At 50.6% G+C, this 26,361-nt stretch overlaps 1 protein-coding gene across 1 annotated transcript in view; it reads left to right on the top strand.

Moving 5' to 3' along the window:
• The window catches only part of XXYLT1 (xyloside xylosyltransferase 1), a 33,748-nt gene extending 19,525 nt beyond the window's left edge, over positions 1–14,223 (top strand). Inside the window, exons 3-4 of the mRNA XM_027884125.1 lie at positions 791–923; positions 13,087–14,223. Of these exons, the coding sequence (XP_027739926.1) occupies positions 791–923; positions 13,087–13,483 (530 nt within the window). The 3' untranslated portion in view covers positions 13,484–14,223. The remainder of the gene's footprint in view (positions 1–790; positions 924–13,086) is intronic.
• Positions 14,224–26,361: the final 12,138 nt, after the last annotated feature.

Below are 26,361 nucleotides of genomic sequence, written 5' to 3'. Positions count from 1 at the left end.
TGACAAATTTGGGCAGAGGCCCTGTTGTTGAGCTCAGGCCTGGCCTTGGTAATGATGTTCTCCAGTCTCTCCTTGTTCTTGATTTCCCACTGCAAGTGGAAGATGCTTCCATGTCTGCATAACCCTCCTTGTCTCTGACCACTAGCAAGAATAAAGTCTTCCAGGCTGCTGCAGACTACCAGCTGTGCTGTGCAGGCAGGGCTCTGTAATTTCTGCCTTTAGGGAAGGCTGTGGCAACCTGATGGGAGCTAATGGGCTTGGGCAGGTGATACTGGATGTGTCATGTGGCTGCCTGATGTCTGGGATGGGAATTGCTCTGCTATGTCAGGCCACTGGTGGCTGCTTTCTGGGTTGGAGGTGGGAAACGCTCGTGGAGTTAGCAGGTTTTCCCAGTAGTAGGTGGCAGAATTGAGCATGGTTTTTTGTGTGGCTGTTCCTGCAGAAGGCTTGGTTGAAGCTGCCTCTTGTTTTTGTCAGTCATATGGAAAAACAGTCTTCTGGAAGGAAGGAGGGAGTGCATAGAAGCAGGAGGTCACCAGAAAGTATTCCTGAAGTAAATCATGCCTAAAATACACAGTGGTAAAGGCTCTTGTGATGGTTGAAGGTCAGTAGCTTGATGCAGAGGTTGCAGCTGGATTGGTTTTGCCCTGACTTGGCTTAGTCTTGCTCAGGGAGCTGAATGCTCACCATGCACCAAATCCTCACTGGGGGCAGTTCATCAAGTAGCCAATGGTAATCACGGGTTACAATTTTGTCTTATATAGCTGACTTTCCCCCTTTATGCTTTCAGAAATAACACAGATCATCCAGGTAGACTTGGACCTGAAGTACAAGACTAACATCCAAGACCTGTTTGATGAGTTTGACAACTTCCCAGAGGGAGCAGTCATTGGAATTGCCAGGGAAATGCAACCAGTGTACAGGTAAAGCTCCCTCCCTATGGGGACCAGGGTGGGCAGTGAGTGGCTGGTGTGTCTTCTCTTCAACTCAGGTTGGGCTTCTAGGGGGCAATGATCTTCCTGCTTTAATCCCAGCAGGGGAACTTAATCTGAAATTTGTAGGTAGGTATGAATAAAGTGTACAGTGTTGCTGTTGGTTTTTTACTTGTTCTCACACATCATCACAAGGTTTTCAGAGCCAAATTCCTGGTTGTTGGTGCCAAAATCTATACCTGGACTACAGTGTATCTGCTAGAGGCATTGTTTGCCCAGCTGTGCCTGCTGAGGTGCTGTGATTGCATTCTGGAGCATCAGTGTGTGTGTTGGGGCTTGGAGGTTCCAGCTGTGAAGATTGCTGAGAGTAAGTGTTAACTTTAGGCAACAATGAGGTTTTGGGTCCTTGGAATGTGAGTGCACCTTCTGCTTCCCTCAGGGAAGGCTGAACTGACAACTCTGTTGGTGGCCTGGGCTTGCAAGCCTGAGGGTGACCCCATGGGCACTTGCTCTTCAGACCCCTGGTCCACCAGCCAGTAACTGGTGGGAGGTAACAGTGGGAGTCACTCACTGAGGGGAGGCTCAGTCCTTCCCAATCATGGACCACTGGTGGGTTTCAGGGACACAGGTATTTTCAGGCTAGTGCTTAAAGAAATTGGTTTAGTTTAGCCTGCATTATTCCAAGGATGAACCTCAGGTTTTGTTTTAATCCAAAGTAAATCAGATAATCAACTCAAGATGCCTTAATGGCTTCTCAGATGAGCTGAGTTTGAGCATCTGAGGTGACTTGGCTAGATTTGCTAATCCTAATGGAAAATTTCTTGGAGGAAGACAAGAAACGTTGAACAGCTCTGTATGTCTTTTCCTTCCCTACTCAAAGCCTACTTCCTTACTGAACCTCCTAAGACATGACCAGCAGCATTCCTAGGCAAAGGCTGAGCTGCAAAGGTCTAAAGCAGCCATTCTTGTTTCATGTGCATCCGGATGGGATGAGGATGGAGACAAAGAGAAGTTCATCAGCAGGGGATTGATGGTCATTAATCACCACCAGTCGCTTCCTGGTAGCCTAAGCATGAGGTTGCTCAAACTACAGAAGTCACCACTGTTCCTGGGCTGGAAAAAGACATCTCTGTGTCCATATCAGAAGTGTCACCTCCCTTCTTGGTTTGTACTCTTGGCAATCAGAGCTGGGACTAGAGGAACATGGATGCTGAGGTCTTGTCTCCATAGTGTGGGAGCATGGAGGGCTTCTGTATCTGCTTTGGGTGTGCTGGCAGGATTTTGGTGCCCAGAATGGTAAATCCAGCCCCAGTTAATCACATCCAATTGTTAGAGCTTAAAGGGGGATGGAGGGAGCAGCCGCAGCCAAGTGTGGCCACGGGGCTGTTGCAGTGTCAGCCTTGGTCAGCGCTGCCTGGCAGGGCCAGTCCCGTTGGTTAGCGCTGCAACCTGGAACGGGATAAATCAGGCGTGTGTTTTCCTGCAATTAGTCCATGGCAGAATCACTGTGTTTTTGTCTCTGCAGGGTTTTGCATTATTTCCATGCATGACTAGGGAGTGGGGATGGTGTTCCGCTGCCTGGATGTGGTTTGTGGGGCTGGGCGTGCCTGGAGGGGACCGAGTTAAGCTTTGGGGTGCTCTGCTGGAGAGCCATTCAGCACGGCAGGGGACAAGGCGTGGGATCACGGGGCTGAGCGCTGAATACCTGACCCGAGCCATAGCCGTGTTCTCCCCCTTCTGCCGCCTGTGGTGGGGACAAACAAGCCAAGCAATAACAGCCCTCACAGGCTGCGTTTTTGGGCTGAACTTTCTGTTGTTGCAGTTTTGACATTCTGGGTCAGTTTGGGCTATGTTGTACTTTTCTTCTTGTGTTGTTTTGATCTTTGTGTGAAAACAAGTTCCTGATCCTCCTTGTTGCCAGACCACCCGTCACGGGGCGAGCTGTGCAAACGCCAGGCTGCCCTCCCGCCAAGCCCTGCATCCCGCAGGGCTCACACCTCACTGCTAGAAGGGTTTCTAGACACAAACATGGGCTGACAAAGCATTGACTGTCTTTGTAAAAAGAAAAAAAAGCAAAAAAAAAAACCAACCAACTTTGCTATTTTTATACTTTTAGCAGGATAAAAATGTATTGTAGGTGTGAAATAAGAGGTACCAGCTCCAACCGTGTGGTTTGCCTCATGAACAGGCTTGAAGCATCAGTTGGGAAAGGGGTTGTGGGGGTGGAAAGGGGTTACGAGGCAACGGTGGGGTCTCCCTGTTGTCATTCGCGTTTTCCTCCCTATTTCACGCAGCTGTCTGCAGCACCAGCTTTGTCCCAAAGTACTAAGAGGGCTTGGGGCAAGTCAGCAGAGCTGTCCTGAGCTTGCTCACAGAGCTGTAAACTTGCAGCCCTGGGGCAGGGTAAGCTGGTGGCTGGGAAAGGGTCTGGTGCCATCTCTCCCTCTCTGTAGCAATGAGGAAGATGGATGGAGATCAATTGACTTGGCTGTGTTGAATCCTTGTTACCTGCTTGGCCCATAAGAGAAGGCAAATGGGTGTGATTTGTAGCTGGTGCCCTGTTTTCTGGGAAGCAGCACTGTTCCTGTTGGTTGCCTAGCTGGAGGCTGTACTTTCTAGGCACATATTGGGGCTGCAGAGGGCTCGGGCTGCTGCGCTGGTGCACCAAGCAGTGCTGGGCACAGACACTCACGGGAAACAGAGGAGTAAGAGAACAGCAAATTGGAAACGTCCTGGAGCCTGTCTACACATCCTGAGGGTAGGGGAAACCTCCAGACAGCAAAACAGGATGGCACGGGAGTGTTTCCACTCACTTGACTCACGCTGAAACAATGCCCGGCCACTGTTTGTCTTGGACAAATGCATTTCTCTGAGCAACAGGATCTCCCGGTCCTCCTGCAAGGCCAGCACTGGGATTTAACTGTTGCACAGTCTGGGCTTGGCCTGTCTCTTGGGTCGCTCAGAGTGGGTTGGGTGGCCTGTGGAGAGCAATAGCTCCTGCTGAAGCTGGATGTGGATCACCCTGTGGTGACTGGCAGGGCGTCCTGGATGCAGAGCAGGAGGTGACAGGTGCAGGAGGTGATCTGAGGTCTGAGGCCACCACCGTCAGGTTTACTTCTCTCCACCTGTGGCGGGGGAAAGAGGCACTCTGTCCATGGGTCAGGCACATTGTCCTTCCTGCAGTGTTTGGATCTGATGTGTGACATCCACATCGCCTCTGTGGATGGGATTGCAGACAGTGCTTTGTCCCACAAGAGGCTGCCCCCACGGCGGGGTTGTTGAGGACATGGGTACTGTGCACTACGCTCCTCGATGCCTGTGGGCTTTCCGTGGCAGGGCTGGATGCCTCCTGCCAGGCTGACGTTTGGATGTTGGCCTGCAGGCAGAGCCTCTTCCCAGGCTGACATGTCTTCCCAGCCTGCTCATACGTCTGCCTACACAGGACTCACACTGCAGCCAAGATGGGGAGCACTGGCTTTGGCGAGAATGATTTGATGGAAAGACTAGAATCTGCAGCTGAAGTTTGCATAGTCCAAAAGGCTTTCCGTGCAAGGAAGTGCTTCTGCAGAGTCATAACCTTAATTAAAAGTCCTGTTGTCCCCTGCAGCATTTCAGCTGCTCAGCCATGCTGGCAGTGTCCTGCTCACCAGGTTACAGGGGGTGGATGATGATGCTCTGTATAAATATTTTTGTTGTCTTCCATGCCAAATCCTGGCCAATTTGAGGAGTCCAGGCTCTCTCTCTTTAGTCCTGATAAGAAACAAGCAGGGAAGTGTTGCAAATGCATCCTTCAAGCCAGTGAGCAGGTGGCCAGGCAGGTCACTGTCCTCAGGGTGTGTGCAGGGTGTGTGCCTGGTCGGTGGAGCAGCTTAGCCATGCTTCTGGGTGCAGTGGGACTGTGTGATGGCCAGGTGAAGCCTCCCAATTTCAAAGCAGCCCCATGACTGAGAGGAGCAGAGTGGGGAAATACTGCGGCACTCAGGAGAGTTTACTGTCCTGAAAACTCTCAGGTTACTAAAGGCAGAGCTTAAACCCTTTTCTTAATGAGTTTCCTGGTTATAGATCCCTCTGGTCATGCTGGTAGTGTGTGACAGGAAGCAAGACAGTGGTATTGATTGCACAGCTGCTCTCAGCAGCCTCGGGCTGACCCTGGGCCACTGTGCCATGCTGTGCTCCCTGTTCCCATCCCACAGCCGTCCCAACCTCTTCACTTCCTAAGCAGTGCTGGTGCTGTTATTGGCTCTGGGTTACCACCAGTGCCAGCACCACCTGGAGCCCTCAACACTGCCCCTGTGTTGCTTCTCTTGGGAGAGCAATGGTCTGCTGGCAACAGGAAGGACCTAACCCACAGGTCCTCAGATGGGTGCTTTTAGCCCCTTGCTCCATCTGGGGAGAAGGTACCTGCTGTAATGGTGGACCTCAGGAGAGGTCCCAGAGGTTCACAGGTCCAAGAATGCATCCTTCCAGTTGGGGCTTGGGAAGGCAGAAGGCAGCTTGGGAATCCACAGTACTGGCAGTGATAAAAGTTTGTCCAAAAGGAAAAGATAGCTGCATCAAAAGGACAGCTACAGACTACAAAGGACCGACACTTGGGTTCTTGTATGGCTGCAGGGCCATTTGCCTTTGCCTCTGCCTAAAACCTAGGGAGAGCTCAAACAGGGCATTATTTTGTGGAAAGGAAAAGCTTTGTTTCTGTCTGTGATGACGTAGGAGTTGCTGTAAGGTGTGCTGTGTGCTCTGTCACACATTTTGTTTGTTTGAGAGCTGGTAAAATAACCCTGAGAAGCCCATTAATGAGTGGAAGCAGGACTGTGCAGCCTCCAAACGCGGAGGCACAGCACTCGCAGTGCTGGGTGTTTGCTGGGACATCAGCAGCAGCAGTGCTAAGTCACTTTGTCAGATGTTTGGAAGAGGAAAGGAGTTATCCTGAGCTGTGAGCTGGCTAATCCTGAATCCATAGCCAGGCCAGGCTGTCAGAGTCTGGGCTGAGACAGTACGTCCTGTACCTTCTCTTATAATCTAAAAAAAAACCCTGAAGAATGGCTGACAGCTGCAAGCAGGGAGCAGCTGGATTCTCTGGCTGCCGATTGAGGCAGTAGTGGTGGTTCTAAGATATAGCAGTGCAGGTGGGCTGCTGCCTGGGATGGAGCTTTCCAGAACTTGACGTAACCATCTCCAGCAGGCAGATCCTCCTGCCTGAGTTTGTCTGGTTTCATGGACTCCTCAAGCAGGGAGGTTGCCCTAATTTGGTGACTTTACTCTTTTCTAAGTGCTTTTGCCCTGGGGCAAGGAGCTGGCTACCACAAAAGGCTATGTGTTCCCCAAGCCCCTCAGTCAGTGAAGACAGGAGATTTTGTGTGCTGCAGTTTCTGCCATGGTGATGTCATTGCTGCCTGCTCACAGTCCTGGCAAGCCCCAGAACCAGTGCACTTTGGATTTGAAATAATTTCAAGATTTTGACTTGATTTGTAGTAACTGCTGCTGTTCGTGGGGAAAACGGTTCTAGGAATTGTTTGGCAAAGGCTGCCAGGAAGCAGCCAAAATTACAGAGCAAGCAGAACCTGCAAGCAACTGGCAGCAGAATTAATTTCAGGAATTCAGCTTTCCCTCTGATTAAAAAAATTATCCAAGGAGGTAAAGGGTTGTGTTGTTTACATCTGTGCCTAACATTAATATGTAGAACCTGTTGCACTTATTCCCATTACCAAGCAAACTTGAAATGTCATTTAAAAACAATGAATAAATTGGACAAGACCTGACAACCACAACTGTGCATTGATTAGCACAAATGCTATTAGTAATATTAAGCAGTAGGTGAGCTTCTGTGAAGGGAGAGCATCTCCCCTGTTCCTGAGAGCCCCATCAGCAGGCAAGGGAGGCCCAGGCAGGCAGGAGAACACTCCAGGAGCAGAGTTCATTCACAGTTGTCAATAGAAATCTGCCATTTTGGCAGTAATTAGGCCCACAGTTTTTTAGAGTGCCCCAGTGAACAGGTTGCCCCTGTCCTTTACTGCCACTGACAGAGGAGGGTCTGACACACACAGCCTATTGCTCCACAGCACTGCCAGTGCCATGGGTGTTTAATCTCTAGAGGGAAGGAAAATGACGCAGCCTAGACAGGGATTTATGGTCCCACCTCTATTCAGAGGATGATTTTAGCACCAGTGTGGAGTATAAAAATGTTAGGTGGTGAAGAGGGCCACCCTTGAAAATCTGTGTCTCAAGGAAAGGTGTCACTCGCCAACTGTGTTCACAAGTTGTCACTCATCATCTATTTAAATGTTCCCATTTTTGGACTAAGTCCATGCAGAAATGTCATCACTGAGAATCAATTTGCTGCTCTAAATACAGACCTTTTAAAAGTTTGGCATGCAGGCTGTGCTGTAGTAGAGACCAGCACTGTACAGACATAATTTGTGCATTACGTGAGAAGGAATTACTGATGTCCTCATTGAAGAGCTCAGTCTGTCTGTTCATCAGTGTTTTCTGTGTGAGAACTGAAGGTACTGCCTTGCGCTGGACCCTCACCCTGAACCCATCAGAGGAGCGTAAGATAGTCCTGGTGTAAGATAGTCCATCAACACATCCTGCCCTTTGTCCCGGGCTGGGAATTGGGGTTGCTTTGCCCCAGGGTGACAATGTTCCCTGCAGACCAAGGGGTAATGCTGTGTTGGTGATGCCATTGCACATCACTGAGTACATGGTGCTGCCAGGAAGCGTGTGGGCATTTCCTGGATTACACAAACTGCTCATCTTCAGCTAAGGTGCTCAGGACGAGGCTGGTACTGAACCCGCTGCCCTAGCTCCTGAAGGGGTTTAGCACTGCACATGGAAAATAAGCAATTAGAATAAGCAATTAGCAACAAGGGCTGCTTTGTTGCAAAGCTGCTGAGCTCGCCTGGCCAAGGTCTGGCAGCTCTGGGGCGGGTGGAGGGAGCTGGGTTTGGATGCTGCTCTGAGTGCAGCCCTGGGGCAGCTGCCTCCCTCCGACTGCGGCACAAACTTGAAAGGGCCCACCTTCATTGCAGCTATGGCTTTTGGAGGTGGGAGAGCTGGAGGAAAGAGAGATGGCCTTTCCTGAGGGTTAATCCTGGTTGAACACAGTGATGGTAAGGGGCTGACAGCTGTCTGCCACAGTGAGGATTAGCCAAGAGGAGAAGAGTACAGGGAGGTTTCTTGGCTGTGCTCTTACATCTTTCTAAGGGCTAAGGGGGAAAGCCACCATCAGCCTCTGAATGGACTATGCTGCCATTCCCATCACTCTTCCCTCCCCACTGCCTGCACCCTCTCCTCCAGGCAGAACTGAAGCTGCTGTGAGTCTCTCTCCCACTCCATTTCAGTCACATCCCCCTGTCCCCATAAGGATACTACATACTTCCATTGAGGATCCCATCCCATGCCATCCACCTCTTTGGCCAGCTCTCCAGGGCTCCACAGGTACCAGGCACTAACATGTGAGCAACTTGGCCAGGGATGGCTTGGTAGGACCACAGCCAGGTGCCGTGTCCTCCTGCCCACCCTGGGGGAGCCCTGGCAGCGCACGGAGCTTAGAGCATGGTGCTTGTGCCTCGTTGCTCATTGCACAGGATCTGCCTTGTTTGCCAGCTGCTGCAGCTGGTTAGTGCCGGCAGCCGTCTGTGTTCTGGCTCAGGAGCTGAGCAGTGTATTTGAAGGGAGCAAGAGCATGCACTTGTTGTTTTAGCTGGTGTTTGGGCTGGCAGGGCTGCTGTCGGTGTGGCTCAGAGAGGGATGCCCATGCTTCCCTTCTGTGCCAGGAGCCCTGTGCCCAGCTGGATGGGACTCAGGGTCCCGCAGGCCCGAACCCCTGTGAGAGAGGCTTGGTGACAAAGTGTATCTTCAAGGTGCTGGCCTCCTGCTGCCTATCCCGCCCTCCTGGGCAGCTGGCCCAAACTCTGCCAGTGCTTGGCAAGAGGTAGAAGCAAACCGGTGAGCTCCAGCAAGAAGTTTACTGATTTTGGGATATTTATTACATTCAAAATCTTTCAGATTCCTTATATTTGTGGCTTTATCCCATGACTGTTGCCTTTGCTTCCCCCTTTGATGAGGGAGAAGCTATGCAGCCTTCCTCCCTGGGTACCTCACTGCATAGGCTCATGCCATGCACATGCATGGTGCACAGTGGCATTCAGAGACCCCACAGCCTTCCAGGAGCATCCCCACAGCCACCCTGGGTCTAGCCCCGCATCTCATTTCATTTCATGTCTTTTTGACCTGGCTTCTCAATTCCCCAGCTGCCTGAGGGGATCCCACAGGCTGTCTGCATTCTTGGAGGTGCAGCCTCATGGTGAGGTTCTGCATCCTCAGCAGAAGGCCAGCAGTGCTGTCTATGGGGCCAGTGCTGTCTATGGGGCCAGTGCTTTCAGCTTGCTGCTGGTCTCCCAGCTGGCAGGAACCCCTCCTTCCTGCCTTTCGTGCCAGCTAAGGCACCCAGCTGCTTTACCAGCTGTTTCCAGCTCATGCCAGGAAGTTGCCCCATAGCCCGGAGCTGAAGTGAAGGAGCGGAAGATCAGGGATTTGGACAAAGTCTTCCCTCCACCCACTGTCTGTTCCTTGCTATGCATGAAAGCAAGAGAAGGACCTGCAGAATACAGCTCGTGGGTGGAGCAGTCCCCTCTGCCCTGGCAGCTGATCCCATTGAGGCATTTTTAATGTGTGTGATGGCAGCTCTGTGAGCTGTGACCGCCAGGCTGCAAGGCAGGGGAGGTGCAGCCACATTGTCCGGTGCTGGGCCAGCAAGGGAAGTCCCGGTGGAAGCAGGGTTTTTTATCTGGGCTGCCTGGGCCTGGCCTTTGAATGCTTGGAAATGCTCTTCTCCAGATGTTTCCTAGCACACGCCGGCTCTGTTTATAAACGACTCCTCAAAGCGAAGCCTGTTGGGGCTGCAGGCGGGTGCTCGTGGCAGCAGCCCCACACGGCTCCCCGGTGCCATACCATGGGGTCTGAGGCCACAGGTCACCTCTTTCCCCTCCCATCTAGAGGGACCAGGGTGGTTAACAAAAGCAAAAAATGCCTCCTCTTCCTTTCCCCTCCCCTTCTCCTGGCTGGAAGCTTCCTGCCCTGATGCATCCTGGTGGTGACCGGCTCTACGGGCTGCCTTCCTGCCCAGGCTTTCACTGCTAGGGGCACAGAGTGGAGGGCACCCTGGAGCAAAGACTGTTGGAACACTGCCCTGCCTGAACTGCCTGTGCCAGGGGAGATCCCAGCCACTCCAGGGGCTTGGGCCAGGGAGATGTTTCCATTGCATCTGGGGTTCAGTTCCTTGGTGATTGTCTCAGGGACACATCCTGACAGCACACTCATCAAGCCCGTTGGGTTTTCTCTCCCATGTTCTGCCAGAATTTGAGGTGGGTGCCAAGGGGTGATGCCGAGCAGGACAGAGTGGTGTGGAGTGCAGGCTGGATTAGATGTTTGGCTAGTTGTGCTTCCCCAGTTCCATCACCTCCAAAGAGAACAATGCTCTCATAGACACCACTCCTTCAACTTCCAACGGAGTGCAGGTGCCTTTCAGCCACACTCCTCTCTGTCCTGGCCCCTGCAGGACAGCACCAAACCCCTCCATTAGAAGGACAAAAGCCAAGAAAAATCCAGGCTAAACAGCTGCTGCCAGCGGCCCTGCCAGAACACCTTTCCCTTGGTTGGCCCAAGCCCAGCACTGGCAGGACTGTTGTGCAGGGCTGTGAGCAAGTTCCTGAACCGTGGGCACTGTGGAGCCGCCCACAGCTCATCACATCCTGGATCTCACCTCAGCATTGCTCCCTGGGGATGGCCCTATCCACCCTTCCAGCCCCACTCCCCTGTCGTCCCCAGGCACGCGCAGGGAAGGACAGCCCTGTCATGCCAGCACTGGGAGGAAGGGTGGAACAATTGCTGCTTGTCAGTCTGTCTCCTCTTCCTGCAGAAAAGGGCACATTGCTCCTTTCTTGTCATCAGCCCTCAACAAGTAATCTGCTGGGGAAAGGCATTGCTGGAAAATTGAGTCATTTGATATAGATCTGCTTTTGCTCTGCCATGGCCTAGCAATGCTGAGGGCTTGGGTGCTTGCATTTTCCTTATCCTGGGTGCTTGCAGTGGCTGTAATCTCGTCTCTTAGTTTAGGCAGTGTGTATTTGAAGGTAAGAACATCAAAAGAGTCAGCTTCACTGCTGTGGAGCTGGAAAGGTGCACTCTGCAGCACTCCTCACCCTCTCCCTCCTTAACTTCCAGCTTAACTTAACTTAACTTTTTGGGCATGGGGATGGTTTTCTAAGCACTGCTAGGGAGAAGCAGAGAGAGCAGAGTATGCAGAGGTGAGCTTGAGCTAGTCATGTTCAGACCCCTGGACCTGAGCACCTCAGGAGGCTGATTGGCATGGCTGGGGCTTGTTCTGCAGGCTGAGCTTCCCTCTAATGCTGTGTGGAGAATGCTTTGCCTTGCAGCTCGTGTATGCTCAGGAGTATCCATGAGTTGTCTTTGCCTCTCCTCAAAACAAAATTACTCTTTGCAGAGGCAGAGCCCTTTTTTCCCTTCCCTGCCCTTTAGATCCATTAAAGCACTGCTGCCCATGGTATCCAATGAGGCAGCCCATCCTCCAGTCCCCTTTCCCGGGAAGCATGGATATGACTGCCCAAAAACTGGGCCCTCCTTCTGTGGAAAACTGTCACTTGGAAAAACCCTTTCCATTCTGAATCAGGTGAAAGGGAGTAGTGTAAAGACCCTTAAGGAAACAGGAGATGGCAGTGCTTTGAATCTAAAGCATCTAAATGGAAGCTGTAAGGAAGTGATGCTGCATGATGGTTGTGGTTCTCCAGATCAGGAAATAAAAAGTATGTTCATGGTTTACATCATTAATGAGACCACTTTAAACCTTTGGGTTCTAAATCTACACCATCTACCAACAAATTCTCGTTGCCTGGAGCTGCATGGAGACTTTGGTCAGTGTTTGACAAATTCAAAGAGGAACCAGTGGCAGGCTTGGCTTCTTCTTTCTAACAGTGTTTCTCCTTGACATCTTCACAGCAAGGTGTAAAAAAACCCTGCTGTAACTTTCCTGTAAGTGTGAGGGCTGGAAGGAGATGGCAGTGCTGGCAGCCCTGAATTGTCAGATGGTGGTGGGGGTCAATGTCTCTCCTGCCTTCCTCCAAACTGCAGGCTTAGACAGCTCTCAGGTGCTTAGCTTTGCAGCAGAGGATGCTGCTTGAGGGGAAGAAGATTTTCAGACTGAGTGGGAGTGATTTTTGGGGACAGATTCAACCCCAGGTAGTTGGGTAATACCATGAGATGAATTCAATTCCTGCAAGTGGGAGCAACCAGTGTAAGTATGTTGAGGGGTATTCACTGCCCCAGGGCTGAGGAAGGAGCCAAAGACATTTTTGGGCTGCTTGCTCAGGTAATCAAAATTTTTCCCATTTGAATCCATTGGAGTTAGTTTTATTTATTACTAGACTTTCACCACTCTCTTCTCCTTGGCAGCTGGAAATTAGCTGGTGAAGATTGCATTTGCCATAGCTGCTACAGCTGAGCCTTCCCAGGGCTGCAAGTGCTGAAGGCACTGCTTGTTTAGCTAATGAGATGTTGCCACTGGATTTCTCCTTTTATTTTTATTTTGAAGAAGTATTTCTGACACTCAGATATATTTCAAGTCTTCTAATTGCACAGCCTCTGACTGAGGCCCGTCTTTGATCCGGAGTTTCCCCATAATCAAATAATAATAATAATAATGCTGTCAACTCTGCTGTTGAGATCCCATTAACTGCAGGACTTGCAGTTCTGGTGTGTACCAGCCATGGGAACACTCCTGGTGTTTCACCCCAGGCACTGAGGATGTGGTTTTGTCTCCCCACACAGCCGTGTGAGCAGTCACACGATCCTGTGTCCAGCTAGCTCACCAGAATGATGCTGGTAGAAACAAAACGAGCTTTAGGATATGGTAAACAGAGTGGTTTGAGGTCTGGGCAATATCCTGTGCAGGCGGATGGAGAGAAAGGCAGCCCACAAAGCTCTGAGAGGCTGGGTGCCTCCAGACAAAAGACAAGCACTGCAAGATCCCTTGGGTGGGTGGTAGATCCTGTGCTGTGATCCAGACCTGCCCAGACTTGAGGTGGCTGCTCTTCAGGCTGCACTCTCCAACTCCCCTGTTCCTGTTCTCTCTTTCCAGGCACACCTTCTGGCAGTATCGCCGCGAGAACCCTCAAACCAAAGTGGGGGAGCCCCCTCCTGATGGGCTGCCAGGCTTCAACAGTGGTGTCCTGCTCCTGAACCTGGAAGCCATGAGGCAGTCCAAGCTCTACAACCAGCTGCTGGAGCCCACCATGGTGCAGAAGCTGACAGAGAAGTACCACTTCAAGGGCCACCTTGGGGACCAGGATTTCTTCACTATGGTGGGGATGGAGCATCCAGAGCTTTTCCATGTGCTCGACTGCACATGGAACCGGCAGCTTTGCACCTGGTGGAGGGACCATGGATACAGTGACGTGTTTGACCAGTACTTCCAGTGCGAGGGTGAGGTCAAAATTTACCATGGGAACTGCAACACCCCGATCCCTGAAGACTAGAGCACCCACCACCCCTGGGAGCAACTCTGACTGCAGCAAGACCTGCAAAGCCTTAGTATCTGCACCAGCAGTTCCTTGGGAAGGGTGGCCAGCTCTGATCCATTGCATCCCAGAGGAATCTCTAGGGATCCCAAGAGCATTCAGTATCCCACAGTCTGTAACCTCATCCCTTCAGGAGGAAGGGCAGTTCAGTTGTTGGAGCAGGATATCCACAGTCACTCTGTCCAAATTAGCTCCTGGCTCTACTTGGGGCATCCATGGTGCCTGTCTGTGCCACAGCTGCTGGGACATGGGGACAGCCAAGGAACCATCAGAGCCTGTTGCCTTTGCCCATGGCAGGGTGAGCTCCCTGGGTGCTGTGCAGCCTTGCCTTGTCTGACAGTCGGCAGGAGCCCATAGCAGGCACTTGGATTTTGTTTGTCATTCCTCAGTGGCCAATTTCTGCACCTCATGCAGAGCATGGTCCCTCCAGAGAGCAGACACCGTCCTCAGGTCATCTTCCTTTTGAAGCATTCCAGAAAGGCAAGAAGGCTTTAAAGACTGAAAAGCTGCTTTAAATTGGGTTACTTATAAACAAAAATTGAATGCTAGATGAGCTTTAAAGCTGTCCATTGGTTCTTCTTAGCAATAAAAGCTTTACTGCCTTGTCCTAGAAGCGTTCAGTGAGTGCATACCAATATATTCATTTTTGTAGCTTTGCCTTTAACCTTTCATACAGGAATAAAGCTGCAGATGTCAGACCTGCTCGGCTGTTTTTTTGTGGCACAACAAAATCCTGTGCAATAGGAGATTTCCTGCTTTTATCATGACTGAAAAGTAACTGATGTGTATCTGCTGGGCAGTTGAATGTTCTGCCCCACATAGCTTATGCCACATCTGTTCCACGTGAGTGATGCAAATAAACTGGCTGGCATACAAGCTGGATCACCACCATAGCTGGGGTCAGTTTGGAAGGAGCTGGGAACTGCCTGTGCTGTGAATGAGTGAGCTTCAGGCATGAGCACGCTGTTCCCTAAGTAAATGTTGCCTCGGTGAGCCCAGCCAGCAGGTGTGAGCTCCTGCACAGGTCTCTGTCAGGGAGGTGCACAGCACAATAACCCCCCTCCAGCCTGGCTTTTACACCCAACCAGCATGTGCCTGTGTGTGTCAGTGTGTGCATCTTTGTGATGAGCATGTGCAAGAGAGAGGGATGGGGACCTAATTGGCTTAATATGGTGCGTACCGTGTCTGGCAGGAGTGTCCTGGGCTCCTTCCCCAGTGCCCGTGAATGGACTTATCATTACTGAGGGAGAGGCTCTCCTCCCTGGAACTCATGTGCAGAGACATCATGCTATGGTAGGGCTGCAGCCCGACCCTGCCCTCTCTGATGTGCTGAACCAATCCATTTCCAAATATCACAAAAGCTCTGCTTTGAGTATTTTCACATCCCTGGGGCAGGAACAACAAAGAGGGGATTAAAGGTGAGGGAAAGAAGCAGTGGCCTGTTGTGTTAGAGTCACATTTTCACCAAAAAACAAGGTGATCTGGCCTTGCTGTGAAGCAAGTGAGAAGCGAGTGAGCTGGGTAGGGACGTTTCCGTGTTGCATGGCCAGGAGCTGCCCACCTCCCCTCTGTCCGGCTAGTGCCACACTAATGCCCTGTGCTTGATGGGCAGTTTCACATTCCCATAGTTAGCACTGGCGCTTTGTCACGATCCTGACATGTCCCGGGGCCCCTGCAAATGCCCTGAGCAGCTCTTAGAGATCCCCATATGCGCAGTCCCTGCCATGCCTGGGATGCTGCTGCGAGGACTCATCCCTGCGCTTGCTGGTCAGGGCACATGGGTGGCACCAGTGACACATGGGGCCTCACATGCCAGGGCAGGACCCTGCCATCAGCTTGGAAATGGCCATGCTGGAAATACAGGTCAGGTGGCTTGTATCACCAGCACTGAGGAGTGGTGGGGTGATGGGCAAACAAGGTTTTACCACTGGCTGAGCAGGTCTGGGGTGGCTGTGGATGTCGGGGCTGGCCCAAAAGCACCACAGTGGGTGCCACATGGTGACACCTTGGTAACCAGGGCTGAATGGGGCCAGGTGCCCCCCTGCTCCACAGCCACCCCTGGAGCTGGACCAGGTGTTGGGATGCCCCCAGAGAGGGATGTCATTCCCTCTCTGTGGGGTTCCAGGGGCTGTGAAGGGTGTACACCTCTATGTGGCCACTCTAGCTCCAGGCCGAAAACTTTTGTTGAGGTATTTTTCAAAAAAACCCCTCTTAATATATAATTCTGGTTTTTTTTTTCATTTTGTTCAAAATGGCAGTCTGCTGGGAAACTCACTGCATTTTTTCAGCTAGGAAAAACGTAGTTAAGTGAAACATTTAATTCAGCTTGGATGGTTTTCCCCAGGCACCACAGACAGCCCAGTGGCACAGCTCCCACACAGCAGTGCCTGCCCCATCCAGACCCACACGGTCCCTGGGGCCATGACTAAGCACCGCAGGCAGCACGGACCCGCACAGTGCTATATATAGACCCTGCACGTAGCCAGAGCTGTGTAATTACCTCCCCTTCATGCCCTGCTGATTGCAGGCACTAATGAGCTCAGCTGCAGAAACCGCTGTGGCAGCCTGGGGCTGCCAGCTCAGCCTTTTCGGAGGGTGCTGCCACAGGGGCCACTTTGGGGCAAAAGCAGAGACTGCTGTGCTTGGCCAGAGTGGCAGCATCCCTGAGGGCACCACCTGCTCAGGAGCCTTCACCTCCCCCCAAGCACTAAGTGCCCAGCCAACTGGTGACTGCTGGGCCATGCCTTTCCTTCAGTAATTCCTGGAAAAATAGGGACTTTCCATCCCCGTTCTTCCTTGCCCGCCAGTACCCTCCTGCTGTCCTCAGGCAGATGCTGCTCCAGTTGCAAAAGGTCAAACCTGAGCATCCCCTCCTGGTCCCTGTGACGATGGCCTGGGGCCATGACAGCCAGCACCGGGAGCTGCCAGCACAGGCACAGTGAGGGATGCCCAGAAAGCATTAAGCAGCACCAGTTTGCCCGTGGGCACTGGGGGTTTGCTGCGGTGACCCTGCAGCAGCAGCACTGAGACTGACAGGCAGCTCCTGGTCCCCAGGGGGCTGGCACCATGTCCTTGGGCCAGCAGTTGTCCCCTGCCTAAGAAAGGGCATTTGCAGACTCCAGAGCCTGGTTATGGGTTGATTGGAGCCCCTCTGGAGATGTGGCAGGCTAAAGGCAGCCATGGGTGAGTGGCAGGTGGGGACACACTGCTATGACACACAGTCCAGGGGGGACACAGCTGTGGGGAGCAGGAGACCAGTCCCACCAACACAGGCTGGTGGCAAGAGATGGGATCATGACCCACAGGCCATGGGCATTACACCCAGGGGAGAGCTGCTGTGGCCCAAACCAGGACCTGTGGAAGGGCACAGCGGGCTTTACACTAAAGTTACTCAGCCCAGAGCTCCTCCATCACGCCTTTTGGCTTCCTGCTCCTTGTCCTCTCACCCACTGGCTCACAGGAAAGTGCTATTCGTGTCAAGAGCCCCATGTTTTCCACGATGGAGAAGGAGATGATGGGAGAGCAAAGGGGTCTCCTTGAACTCTTTGTAGAAGATCAGGCTGCGGAAAGCAGCTCTGTAGCTTGAGCTTTAGGAGAAAATTCAATTTCTTGTATCATTCAGCATTTGTGAGAAACTGTGTGTAGAAGAAACCGTAACCCTGATTTTCTGTCCACCGTGCTGGAGCTGCCTATGATTTTTGCTCTCCTCTCCTGCATTTCATAACACCATCAGTGTTTATTCTCTTACTCATTTGTACTTCTTTCCCATTTGAAATGATCAATTGTTGGTATAAACTCACCTAGGGAGCAATTACTATAAGCCTAACCCAAACAGGCTCTGGGGTGCTCCATTAAGCAATATCACCACCCTCCCTCCCTGCTGATCCCAGAGGATACAATATTTACTTTTCAGCTCTCTGCTATTCATACCCAGCGCACTTCGGTCAGTGTGCCAAGAATAACACAAACCTTAACAGGCTTCAGCGCTAAGATGGAGTTCCTGACTTTGCGAAACAAATCAGAAAAAAAATAAAAAGCCTATTATTTTGCCTTTGCTGAGAAATGCCTGGCAGCAGCAGCACAGCAGGCGGATGCCAGAACCACCCCTTTGCCTCAACAGACCATGGGCAGTGTGAAATCTGCCCCGATGGACAGAGAAAGAGGAAAAAAAAAAAAAGAGCAGTAAGCCTGGAACACAGGTGGGAAACTGCTGGCTTTTCCTTTTAATGTAGATTTTTATTAGGTTGCTGCGGGTTTTTTTGAGCTTTTCCTCAAAAGCTTTGCGCAACCCTGGAGGGACATATTCCCCAGGACCTGTAAATATTTCAGCCAGCTTTTTAGTAGCTCTGTCTCTGACCATCACGAGCTTCTGTGACTATAATTACTAATTGCAAATAAATTGCTGCCCAGTCTTGTTAGCCTTTCAGTGCTGTCAGAGTTCACTTTGTGCAGTTCTCCTCTGGAAATTATTTATTCACTAATCAGCTGCTAACCAGGGGGAGCACTTGGAGCAAATTACCTTCCTGTGGTATTTCATAGGAATGAGCTGTATTGTACCTAAAGCCTCAGTGTTAATTTAGACAATTTGCCTATCTGAAGAAAAAGCTGAAACAAAGCAGAGTCTGGAACTGCCAGAATGAGCTGCAGGTCTGGCCCTGCAGGAGGGCTTTGGCATTGCCCACCAGTGAGGGGATGCTCACCAGTTTGCAGGGCATTCCTGAGAGCCAGATGTGTCTGTCCTGGGGTGTTCCTGAGAGTCAGATGTGGTTTTCCTGGGGCAGATGTTGCCGTTGTGGCAGGTAGGAAACCACACCCTGGGACTCCAATTCCCTTCTGAACAGATGGGCACCTTCAAGCTCTTTCTCCTGGCTTGTTCCTGATGGATTTGGTGTCCTGCAGCCCTGGCAAGGCACTTGTCCTCAGTGCCAGCCTTCACCAGCAGAGCCCCAGTGCCAGCTTCTCCTCCTGCTCCTACTCAGCCATTGTTTAGCAGCAATTTATGACCCTGCTGGTGACAATCCTAAAGCTGTGCAAGCCATGAGCTGCAGGCAGAGACCTGTTCACAGAAGGCACTTCATGGAGTGTCTCCATTTATCACCTACAGATGTCTTTCTCTTAGTGCATTTTGCAGATGTCAAAAGGTTTGGGGCCTTTGTCACAACACATCACCTCCTTGGAGCTGGTCAGGATAAACAGACACTTTCAGGTCCTAAGGACAGTATCAGTTTAGGGAATAAATTGCTTACAGATGCCCTATGGCACATGGGGGTCTGGGCAGACTGTCAGAAAGAAAAGGTGTATTTTTTTCCCTGCATGCTTCTTCCTTTCAGACTCATTTTTTTTCTATGCTGGAGGACTTCTCTGGCTACCTTGGGAACACAGCAAAGACATGCCCTTCCAGCATAATCTGACAAGCTTAAAGGAGAGGGAAGTTTTATACAGAGTGCTTAAAGACACCAGCAGCAATAGGGAAAAAAATGAATGGGCATGTGAGACTGAGCCCCTCAGCCTCAGGAATGGGGGCTTGGAGAGCTGTCCAGGTAAAGAATGCTCAGCTGAGCTGACAGGCCCTATGGTCTTGCACTCAAAAACCATTATCTGGAAAATGGGGCATAATAGTGACATGGCAGAACCTGCTACTGATGCTGAGCTGTTCAGGAGAGGGGAATGTAGAGCCAATGTGAAGAACTGCAGAAAATGTGGCTGATATAGAGCAGTAGGTAGTAAAATGGGAACAAAATTCATCACTGATAGATGCTGGGTAGTGCAGGTGCAGAAAGGCATAATCCGAAGGTACAGGGAAGAGCAGTGGAGAGCAGAAAGGTGATCTGGGAGGTGTCACAGTTCCTCACCTTGCTGAAACCAAGCACCCCCCATGCAGGGGGGACCAGAGTGGGATTTCCCTCCACTTGCTGCTCATGGGGCACCCACTGCAGCAGCTGTTCCATGGGCACAGGACAGGAGAACTGCCAGTGCAGAGCAGGCACGTGGACCACAGGGCTGAAATGCCAGGCTATGCTCTGCCTGACTATGTATCCCTGCAGGCTGTACTTACAGAGCCACAGCTACAGCCTTGAAACCATCCTCGAACTCCACTCCTTCAGCCCACTGGAGCTGGAGCAGAGGCTGTGCTGGGCAGAGTGTTGTGCATCAGCTGTGGGGAATTAAAACAGCCTTCAGTTATGAACAAGGATGGTGCAGTTGAGGAGAATCAGCAACGTTCGCACTGTCTCCTGGGAACAAACAAAATTTTGCAATTGTGCAGGATCTCAGCTCAGTGGTTTGGGAAACTCTCACTGCTACAGAAAAGGCAAAGGTGTCCAGCAGCAATTTTTATTTGGTAATTGGAGAAGATGTCCTGGCATTGTAAACCACTGCTCTCCACAGAAGGGAAACAGCAATGCCTGGAGTCCAGCAGGGCTGGAGTGTATTCCAGTGAAATAGTAGGAATTAACCGTAATGCCTATGCAGAAGGCAAGGAGGATGATAGTTCTGTGCCAGTGTTCAAAGGCACTCCAAGCTAGCAGCTTGACACCCAAGTTGGGCAAAATGATGAGAAACTGGATAGTAAATTTTACAGGTCGAAAATGTTTGGCCTGGAAAAGATGCAGATCCAGAAGAAAATTCCATATGATGGAAGAGAAACTGGAGGCTATGCCTGTGCTGATACACCAGTGTTTTGCATTTTCAAAGCAGCAGATGCTGCAAAAATAAGAAATACAAGAAGTCAGTATTATTAAAGCAAATGTAATTAAATATCCTATTATGAGTCACTTACTTGTAAACCTCAAGAATTTTTCAGCAGATGCCACTAAATTTCTTTCGCCAGTCATTGCTCTGGCAAAGTCTTACCAGCAAAGAACAAGGAGGATATAAAATCACAGTGTTTCATCTTCTCCTTCCCTTAAGAGCTGTGTGTAGTAGGATGGATTATCAAATAATCAAATACGGGAAGTTTTTAAATAATGCTGAGCTAAGTAGGGAGTGCCAGGGCAGTCATACATTTGTCACAAAAACAGAGTACCAGGTTCTTAATGAATAAATGTGTCAGCTGGATTTGGTCAGGAGCACCAGGCAGGCTAGTGGGGACTGGTAGTGTCACATACAAATCCTTAAAAATTACTCTGTAGTCTCCAGTATGAAGTTACTGGTGTTTTCAGTTCTGCAGCTCCTCCTGCATGTTGAGTTTCTGTGGCCTGTGCTCAGCCAAGCCTCCCTGTGAAGGGACCACATTGTCCTGATTCTAGACAGTAAAAAGAAGCAAAGGCTGTCCAACACTGTCCAGCATGGGCCCTGGAGGTATTTCAAGGTTTTCTGGCTGTCCTTTCAGCTGTCAGTCCCAAATGCCTCAGACTAGAGGGGATGGGAGGCTGACCTGGGAGCCAGGTGTCCTGAGGTGCTGTGGGTCCTTTTCCCTATTTCATTTTCATGTCACTCACATGACATGATGGAGCGATGCCCACCCTGCTCTGGCGGGATGGGCAGTTCAGCAGGAACCCAGAGATTCAAATGCAGCCTGGGGAGGATGTGGTGCAGGATTCTGGGGATATACCTGTTACAGCACCTGGTAGGGTGCACATGAATACCTGGGGCAGCATTGGAGGGTGTCAGAACATGTTCTGGGGACACCTCCTGCAGTCAGAATTCCTCCTGGAGGAGCAGCAACACTAGAAAGCAAAGTCCTCCTTCCCTTAAAGTCACATCTAGGACAAGACACAGAGTTTGAAGTGCCACCGCACTCAGCAAAGCAGGAAGGCCTTGGGCAGACATGAATTAAATATAATGGCCTGGGCTACATTTATCCTTCTTGAAATAACTTTGCTTTTTGTGGATCCATTGTCTGAAAACCATAGTAGATACTGTCCGAGTACTCGAGCCCTTTATAGCTGGTTGTAGAATAGCAACCTTCCGGTACTGCAAGAGCAGGCGCGGACCCAACCAGAGCTAAATCAGTGCTGTGGCCACAGCAGGGCTGGGCTGAGGGAGGGGACACTTGTGGCCACACATGCCCAGGGATGGCATTTGTCTCATGGGGCCCATGCTGCAGGCACCCTCTGCAGCTGTAAGCTGTGGTGTCCTGGGGTCCCACAACCCTCACCAGGGTTGCCCACTGGCACACTGCCCACCACGTGAGCATGCACTGAGCTCTCAAGGTTCTTCCTACACACCATCTGGGCTCAGACTGCAAAACACAGTAAAATGCACACTAATTTTTCCAAATCCCAGGTGTGGGGAGCACAGGTGACCCATTCATTTTGCTTACATGAGCTGGAGGCTTTGAGGCTGTGTAGTGCTGTTAAGGAGGTCCCCTGGCATAGCAGTGTGCCCTGCTGCTGTCCAGTTTTAATTAGAGGCAAGTTCGTTTGGTTTTTTTCTGATTTTTCCCTCAGATGTCACAGTCTTTCATGTAAGGAAGATTGAACTGTGATATTTTTAACCATCACTGTAAAAAAAAAATACATGGTGCATTGTGGAAGCAGCTGTCATGTAAAACCAAGAGGCTCAGCTTGGCAGGGGAGGGGCCAGGTGCCGACCCCAGAAGAGGGGAGCCTTTGCTCTGCGACACCTGCCTGGGACGGCACAAACAGAGCTGCAACACTAGGTGAGATAGCATTTATGCTGAAATGATAAATTGTGCTGAAAAAGATAAATCAGTGAATTCTGATGTCTGCAGCACAGGAGTGATCCATTGCCAAGGCTGCACACGCAGTGTTCAGGAGCAGTGGGATGGGTGCAGTCAGGACACTGCCCAGTCATGGGCACTGTCATTAGGGAATGCTGCCCCTTGCCCACATGAGCCTCCCTGGGGCAGGGGCACAGGGAGCTGCACCCTCCTCATTGGTTTTGGAGAAATGTTGAGCTCCAGGGGGTGAAAGGATCTGGGCTAAGGGCGATGCCAAAGGCTACTTTGCTTCCCACTGCCCAGCCTCTGGAGCATGTCCAACACAGGGGCTGTTGTGCAATGCAGGCTGGTCAGCAGCACTGGTGGGATTCCACCGTTGGCAGCTTCTCTGCCCAGTCCATCACCCCTAGTCTGAGCCCTCACTTCGCGCACAAGGAAATGTCTGAGCAGGGTAACATCCCCAGATAATCACAGATGGCAAAGCATACAGATAACTGGCTTGTCAGGGCATGCCTCTGCTTTTCCATGTTCTCAGAGACAAAAAAATTAATTCTCCCCTGTAATCCCAAAATTCTTTTGATGATGAGAAAACGCAATTGAAGAGTTTTGTTGCATAACTTTCAAGATCAAATGATGATTTATTTAGAATGTGCTTTGTGGTGTTACACAGCATACAGGCTCAGCAATTAGCTGGAAGAAAATATTCCTTCTAATTTTCCATGAGTGTGTCATTAGGATAGTGTCTCACCAGTTGAACATTATCATTATCAGCCACAAATATTGCAGAAGTTCAAACCATTTGCTTGTAGTTTTCTTTTTATATTTTCAAATATTATTAATTCAATTTCAGTGCTGCCTTGGAAATAATCAGGCAATGGTTACTTCTCCTTGCAAACTGCCATAACAAACAAGCATTGGAAATATGCTGATATTTCTACAGCTGGAAGCATCAATGGCAGTCAGAGGAAAATGTCCCTTTCAAGCAAATCTTTAATAATTTCTTTTTTGGATGAAAGAAGAACTAAGGTATTTTATCCAAAGCACGTAGCTTCTGTCTGCTGCTCATCTCCAGTGTCTCCCACGACCTTCAAAGAGCTCAGAGCCACGAGCAGCCATGCCCAACAATGCTAATAAAACTAGGCTCCTTATTGCCTTCCAGCCCTTTGAACTTCTGCAACAAATGGGGGAGATTTGGTTGTGGCAGATATACTTTTTTTCCATAGCTGGGGATAAACATAAATCTTTGCCATTCCATTTCCCTGTGTGGATTGACAGGGTGAAGTGCAGAAACCTGGGGTAACCTTGCTGGGCAAGCCCAATCCTGACCACAGTGTTTTGTCATGGGCTCTCCCTGTGGAGATTGGGTCAGGGTGCTGTTCAGTGCAGCAGGAAAACTGCCACTGGGGTTTGTGCTGGGCTTGTGTGCAAGGATTTGGGCTTCCCAGCCTGACTCCCATGCTGAGTGCAAGGTCCCATGCTGCCATGCAGTTCTTCTGCTTGCACTGGTTTTCTCCTTGGTCAAACAAAGCAAATTTTGCAGAAGAGGGTTCCCCCCACATTTTCTTTCTGTCGCCTGTGGCTGGAATGGCATGGGAAAGACTGTGGAGTCACTTCCTGTCCCTCTGCAATGTCCCACCACAGGGCAGAGATGTGGGTCACAGCTGTCTCATACCCCTTGCAACCAGGCAGGAGGTGTTTTATTTTTTTAGGAGAAAATCTGGTCACAAAATGAGCACTTTTAGCTCATTCCCAGCCCTCTGGTGCCAGTGCCAAGCCTGCAGGATGTCTCTGAGCACTGCTGTTACAAAGGCAGCAGGCAGGTCCCCAGGAACATCCCTTGAGAAGGTCCATGATGCCCTCCTGGCCTGTGGGGTGGTTCTTGCTGGGGAATGCTGCAAACCAGGCTGAGAACATGCTGGGGTGGTTCCCAGAACTAGGGACCCATCTCCTGGAACTGTGCTCCTCAGGGCTCTGTGGTGGAGGATGGAGGGAAGCATCATCCCTTACTGTTCTCCACTCTGGGAACAGCACATTGCATCCCAGAGAGTATAGTATAGTGGACTGGCAAAACTCATTGCCCAGCTGATATGGAAACTAATTTTCTAGCAGCATGAAATTTGCATGTGTGTTGCATGATCTGTGTTTGATGGGAAAAAATTGGCTTCAGATAGGGCAAAGATCTTTGGTCACAGGCATTTGATAGAAATAAAAGTTGAAGAGAGAAGTATGAACAGTGGCAAATGTTTCTCACCGAAAGGACAGTTAATCCTGGAGGCCTCAGCTATTTTTCTTCTTTTCTTCTTTGAGAATGATGCCAGGTGAAATACCTGCCAACCTTGATGTCTTTAAAGTCTTGAGAGCCTGAGAGGAAACTCAGAACCTGCTGCTCATTGTAGTAAGTCCAGTAAACAATTTCAGCCCTGAAGAAACACTTCCCATGTGTGTTGCATGGAAGGCTTTGCATTGAGAGTCCGTGACTATAAATCAAAAAGCAAAATAAATCAAGAAGTGGTGCTTTATTCTGCCTGGTCAGGTGATAGCTTCAAACATTGGCTGTTCTTTGCTCCCAGACCTTGCAGTAACCAGGGCTCCTGTTCTCCACCATATATTCCACATCAGCTGGGCTGTCTGCGTGGATTTACTTTCACATCTTGTGAACCTATGCCTTCTAGGGAACAGTGATAGCATGAAAGACGATGCCTGCTGGCAGCTTGTGCGCTCACCAGGAGGAGGCATGAATTCTCTCCAGTCATTATCGGTCACACTTATAATCCAAGAGGCTTCTTTCAAGATGTGGTGGGACACGGGCTTTTCGCACACTGAATGTTAAGAGGTAGTGTCAGCTTCCACAGTAATTTAAGGCTGGCATTCATTCCTGCCTTATTCTTGCTTCCAAAGGGCATCTTTCATCTTTCTTGGAGGCTTGTCATGAGCAGACATCATAAACAAGGCCTTTAAACACCCTCACCATCTCTCACAGACCAGCTTCATTCAACACCTGGCTCAAAATGCAGGCTGTCCTTTTTGTCTGTGTGACAGGACATTTGGCTGAAGGGAACAAGTATCTGAGGGAGGGCAAGCACATGTGGGTGTAAATTTGTATGCGGATGTGTGAGTATGTGGGTAGGTTCTTCATGTCATCCTCTCCAGCCTTTGAAGCCTGGGCAGTGTCCCTCAGGAGGGTGAAACGGTGCTTTTACTGGCACATGGGCACACAGGGCTGTGCTGCAGAACAGGAGCGCGATGTTTGCTCAGCATTTTGCTGAAGGAAGCTGAGGCAGGAGCCCCAGGGCAGACCTGCAGGTGATTTGGGGAAAAAAATAATTAAAGAAACTTTAAAACTGAGGAGGGAGGTGCTGGTGGTTATTAAACACAGGACTAAGCAGCAGCTCACCGCAGAGCTGTGGCTCAGCTGTCTCTGCACCTTGGAGGAGCTTTTTGGATATTATGGTCTTTGTTTTACTCCAGCATGGGAGGAGCAAATGTGAGGTGAGCCACAGATGGGCATTTGGCTGTGTTTTTTCAAAACCAATGTCAATCCATGGACTTTAAAAGGGAATCGTGCTCTGGCAGTAGAGTTTTTCCAGCCCTGACACTGGTGGGACCCCTTCTCCCCAAGCACGGACTGAGCCTCCCACTTAACCAAGCTGGTCACATACAGAGCCTGCCCTGACTTCCCTCTTCCCAGAGAACAGCCACCCTGATCTCTGCACTGGGCCCTTCCTGGCAATTAGCAACCAGCCAAGCTAATCAACATCTCCCAGCAGAGCACTGCGGCAGCCAGGAAAACTGATTGTGTGCTTGATCCGGTCTGGAAAGTACCATGAGCCCCAGCCAAGTGGGTACCTGGCAGAGCAGGCTGGAGTGTGATGTCCTGAGCCCCCTGAGAGCAGTGGCCCTGGGGAGGGAAGCCCTTTGGTCTGCCGCACAAGTGCTTCCACACTGGGGCTCAGGGAGCAGGATTGCTACATGGCTTCAGAGGAGCAATAAGCAGCCATGAAAAGTCTTGCATAATGTCATGGTCTGATTTCCAATGCTGCTGAGCTCCTCTGCTGGGGAGAGGAGCCACTGAAACTTGCCTGTTGGCCAGTCTGTGCCTTGTTGCTCGTGGAGTGCAAAGTCTTCTGCCCTCTGAGTTTCAAAATACTCACAGTGGCCTCCTGCTTCCTCAGGATCGCCCACACCTTCACGTCTGTCAGTGCTGCTCTTGGCT

Source organism: Empidonax traillii, unplaced genomic scaffold, assembly GCF_003031625.1.
Source record: "Empidonax traillii isolate 1590-97213 ecotype Southwest subspecies unplaced genomic scaffold, ASM303162v1 scaffold138:size3245559, whole genome shotgun sequence".
Taxonomy (NCBI): domain Eukaryota; kingdom Metazoa; phylum Chordata; class Aves; order Passeriformes; family Tyrannidae; genus Empidonax; species Empidonax traillii.
The sequence above is the reverse complement of the archived record's forward strand: the minus strand, read 5'-3'. Positions and strand labels throughout refer to the sequence as shown.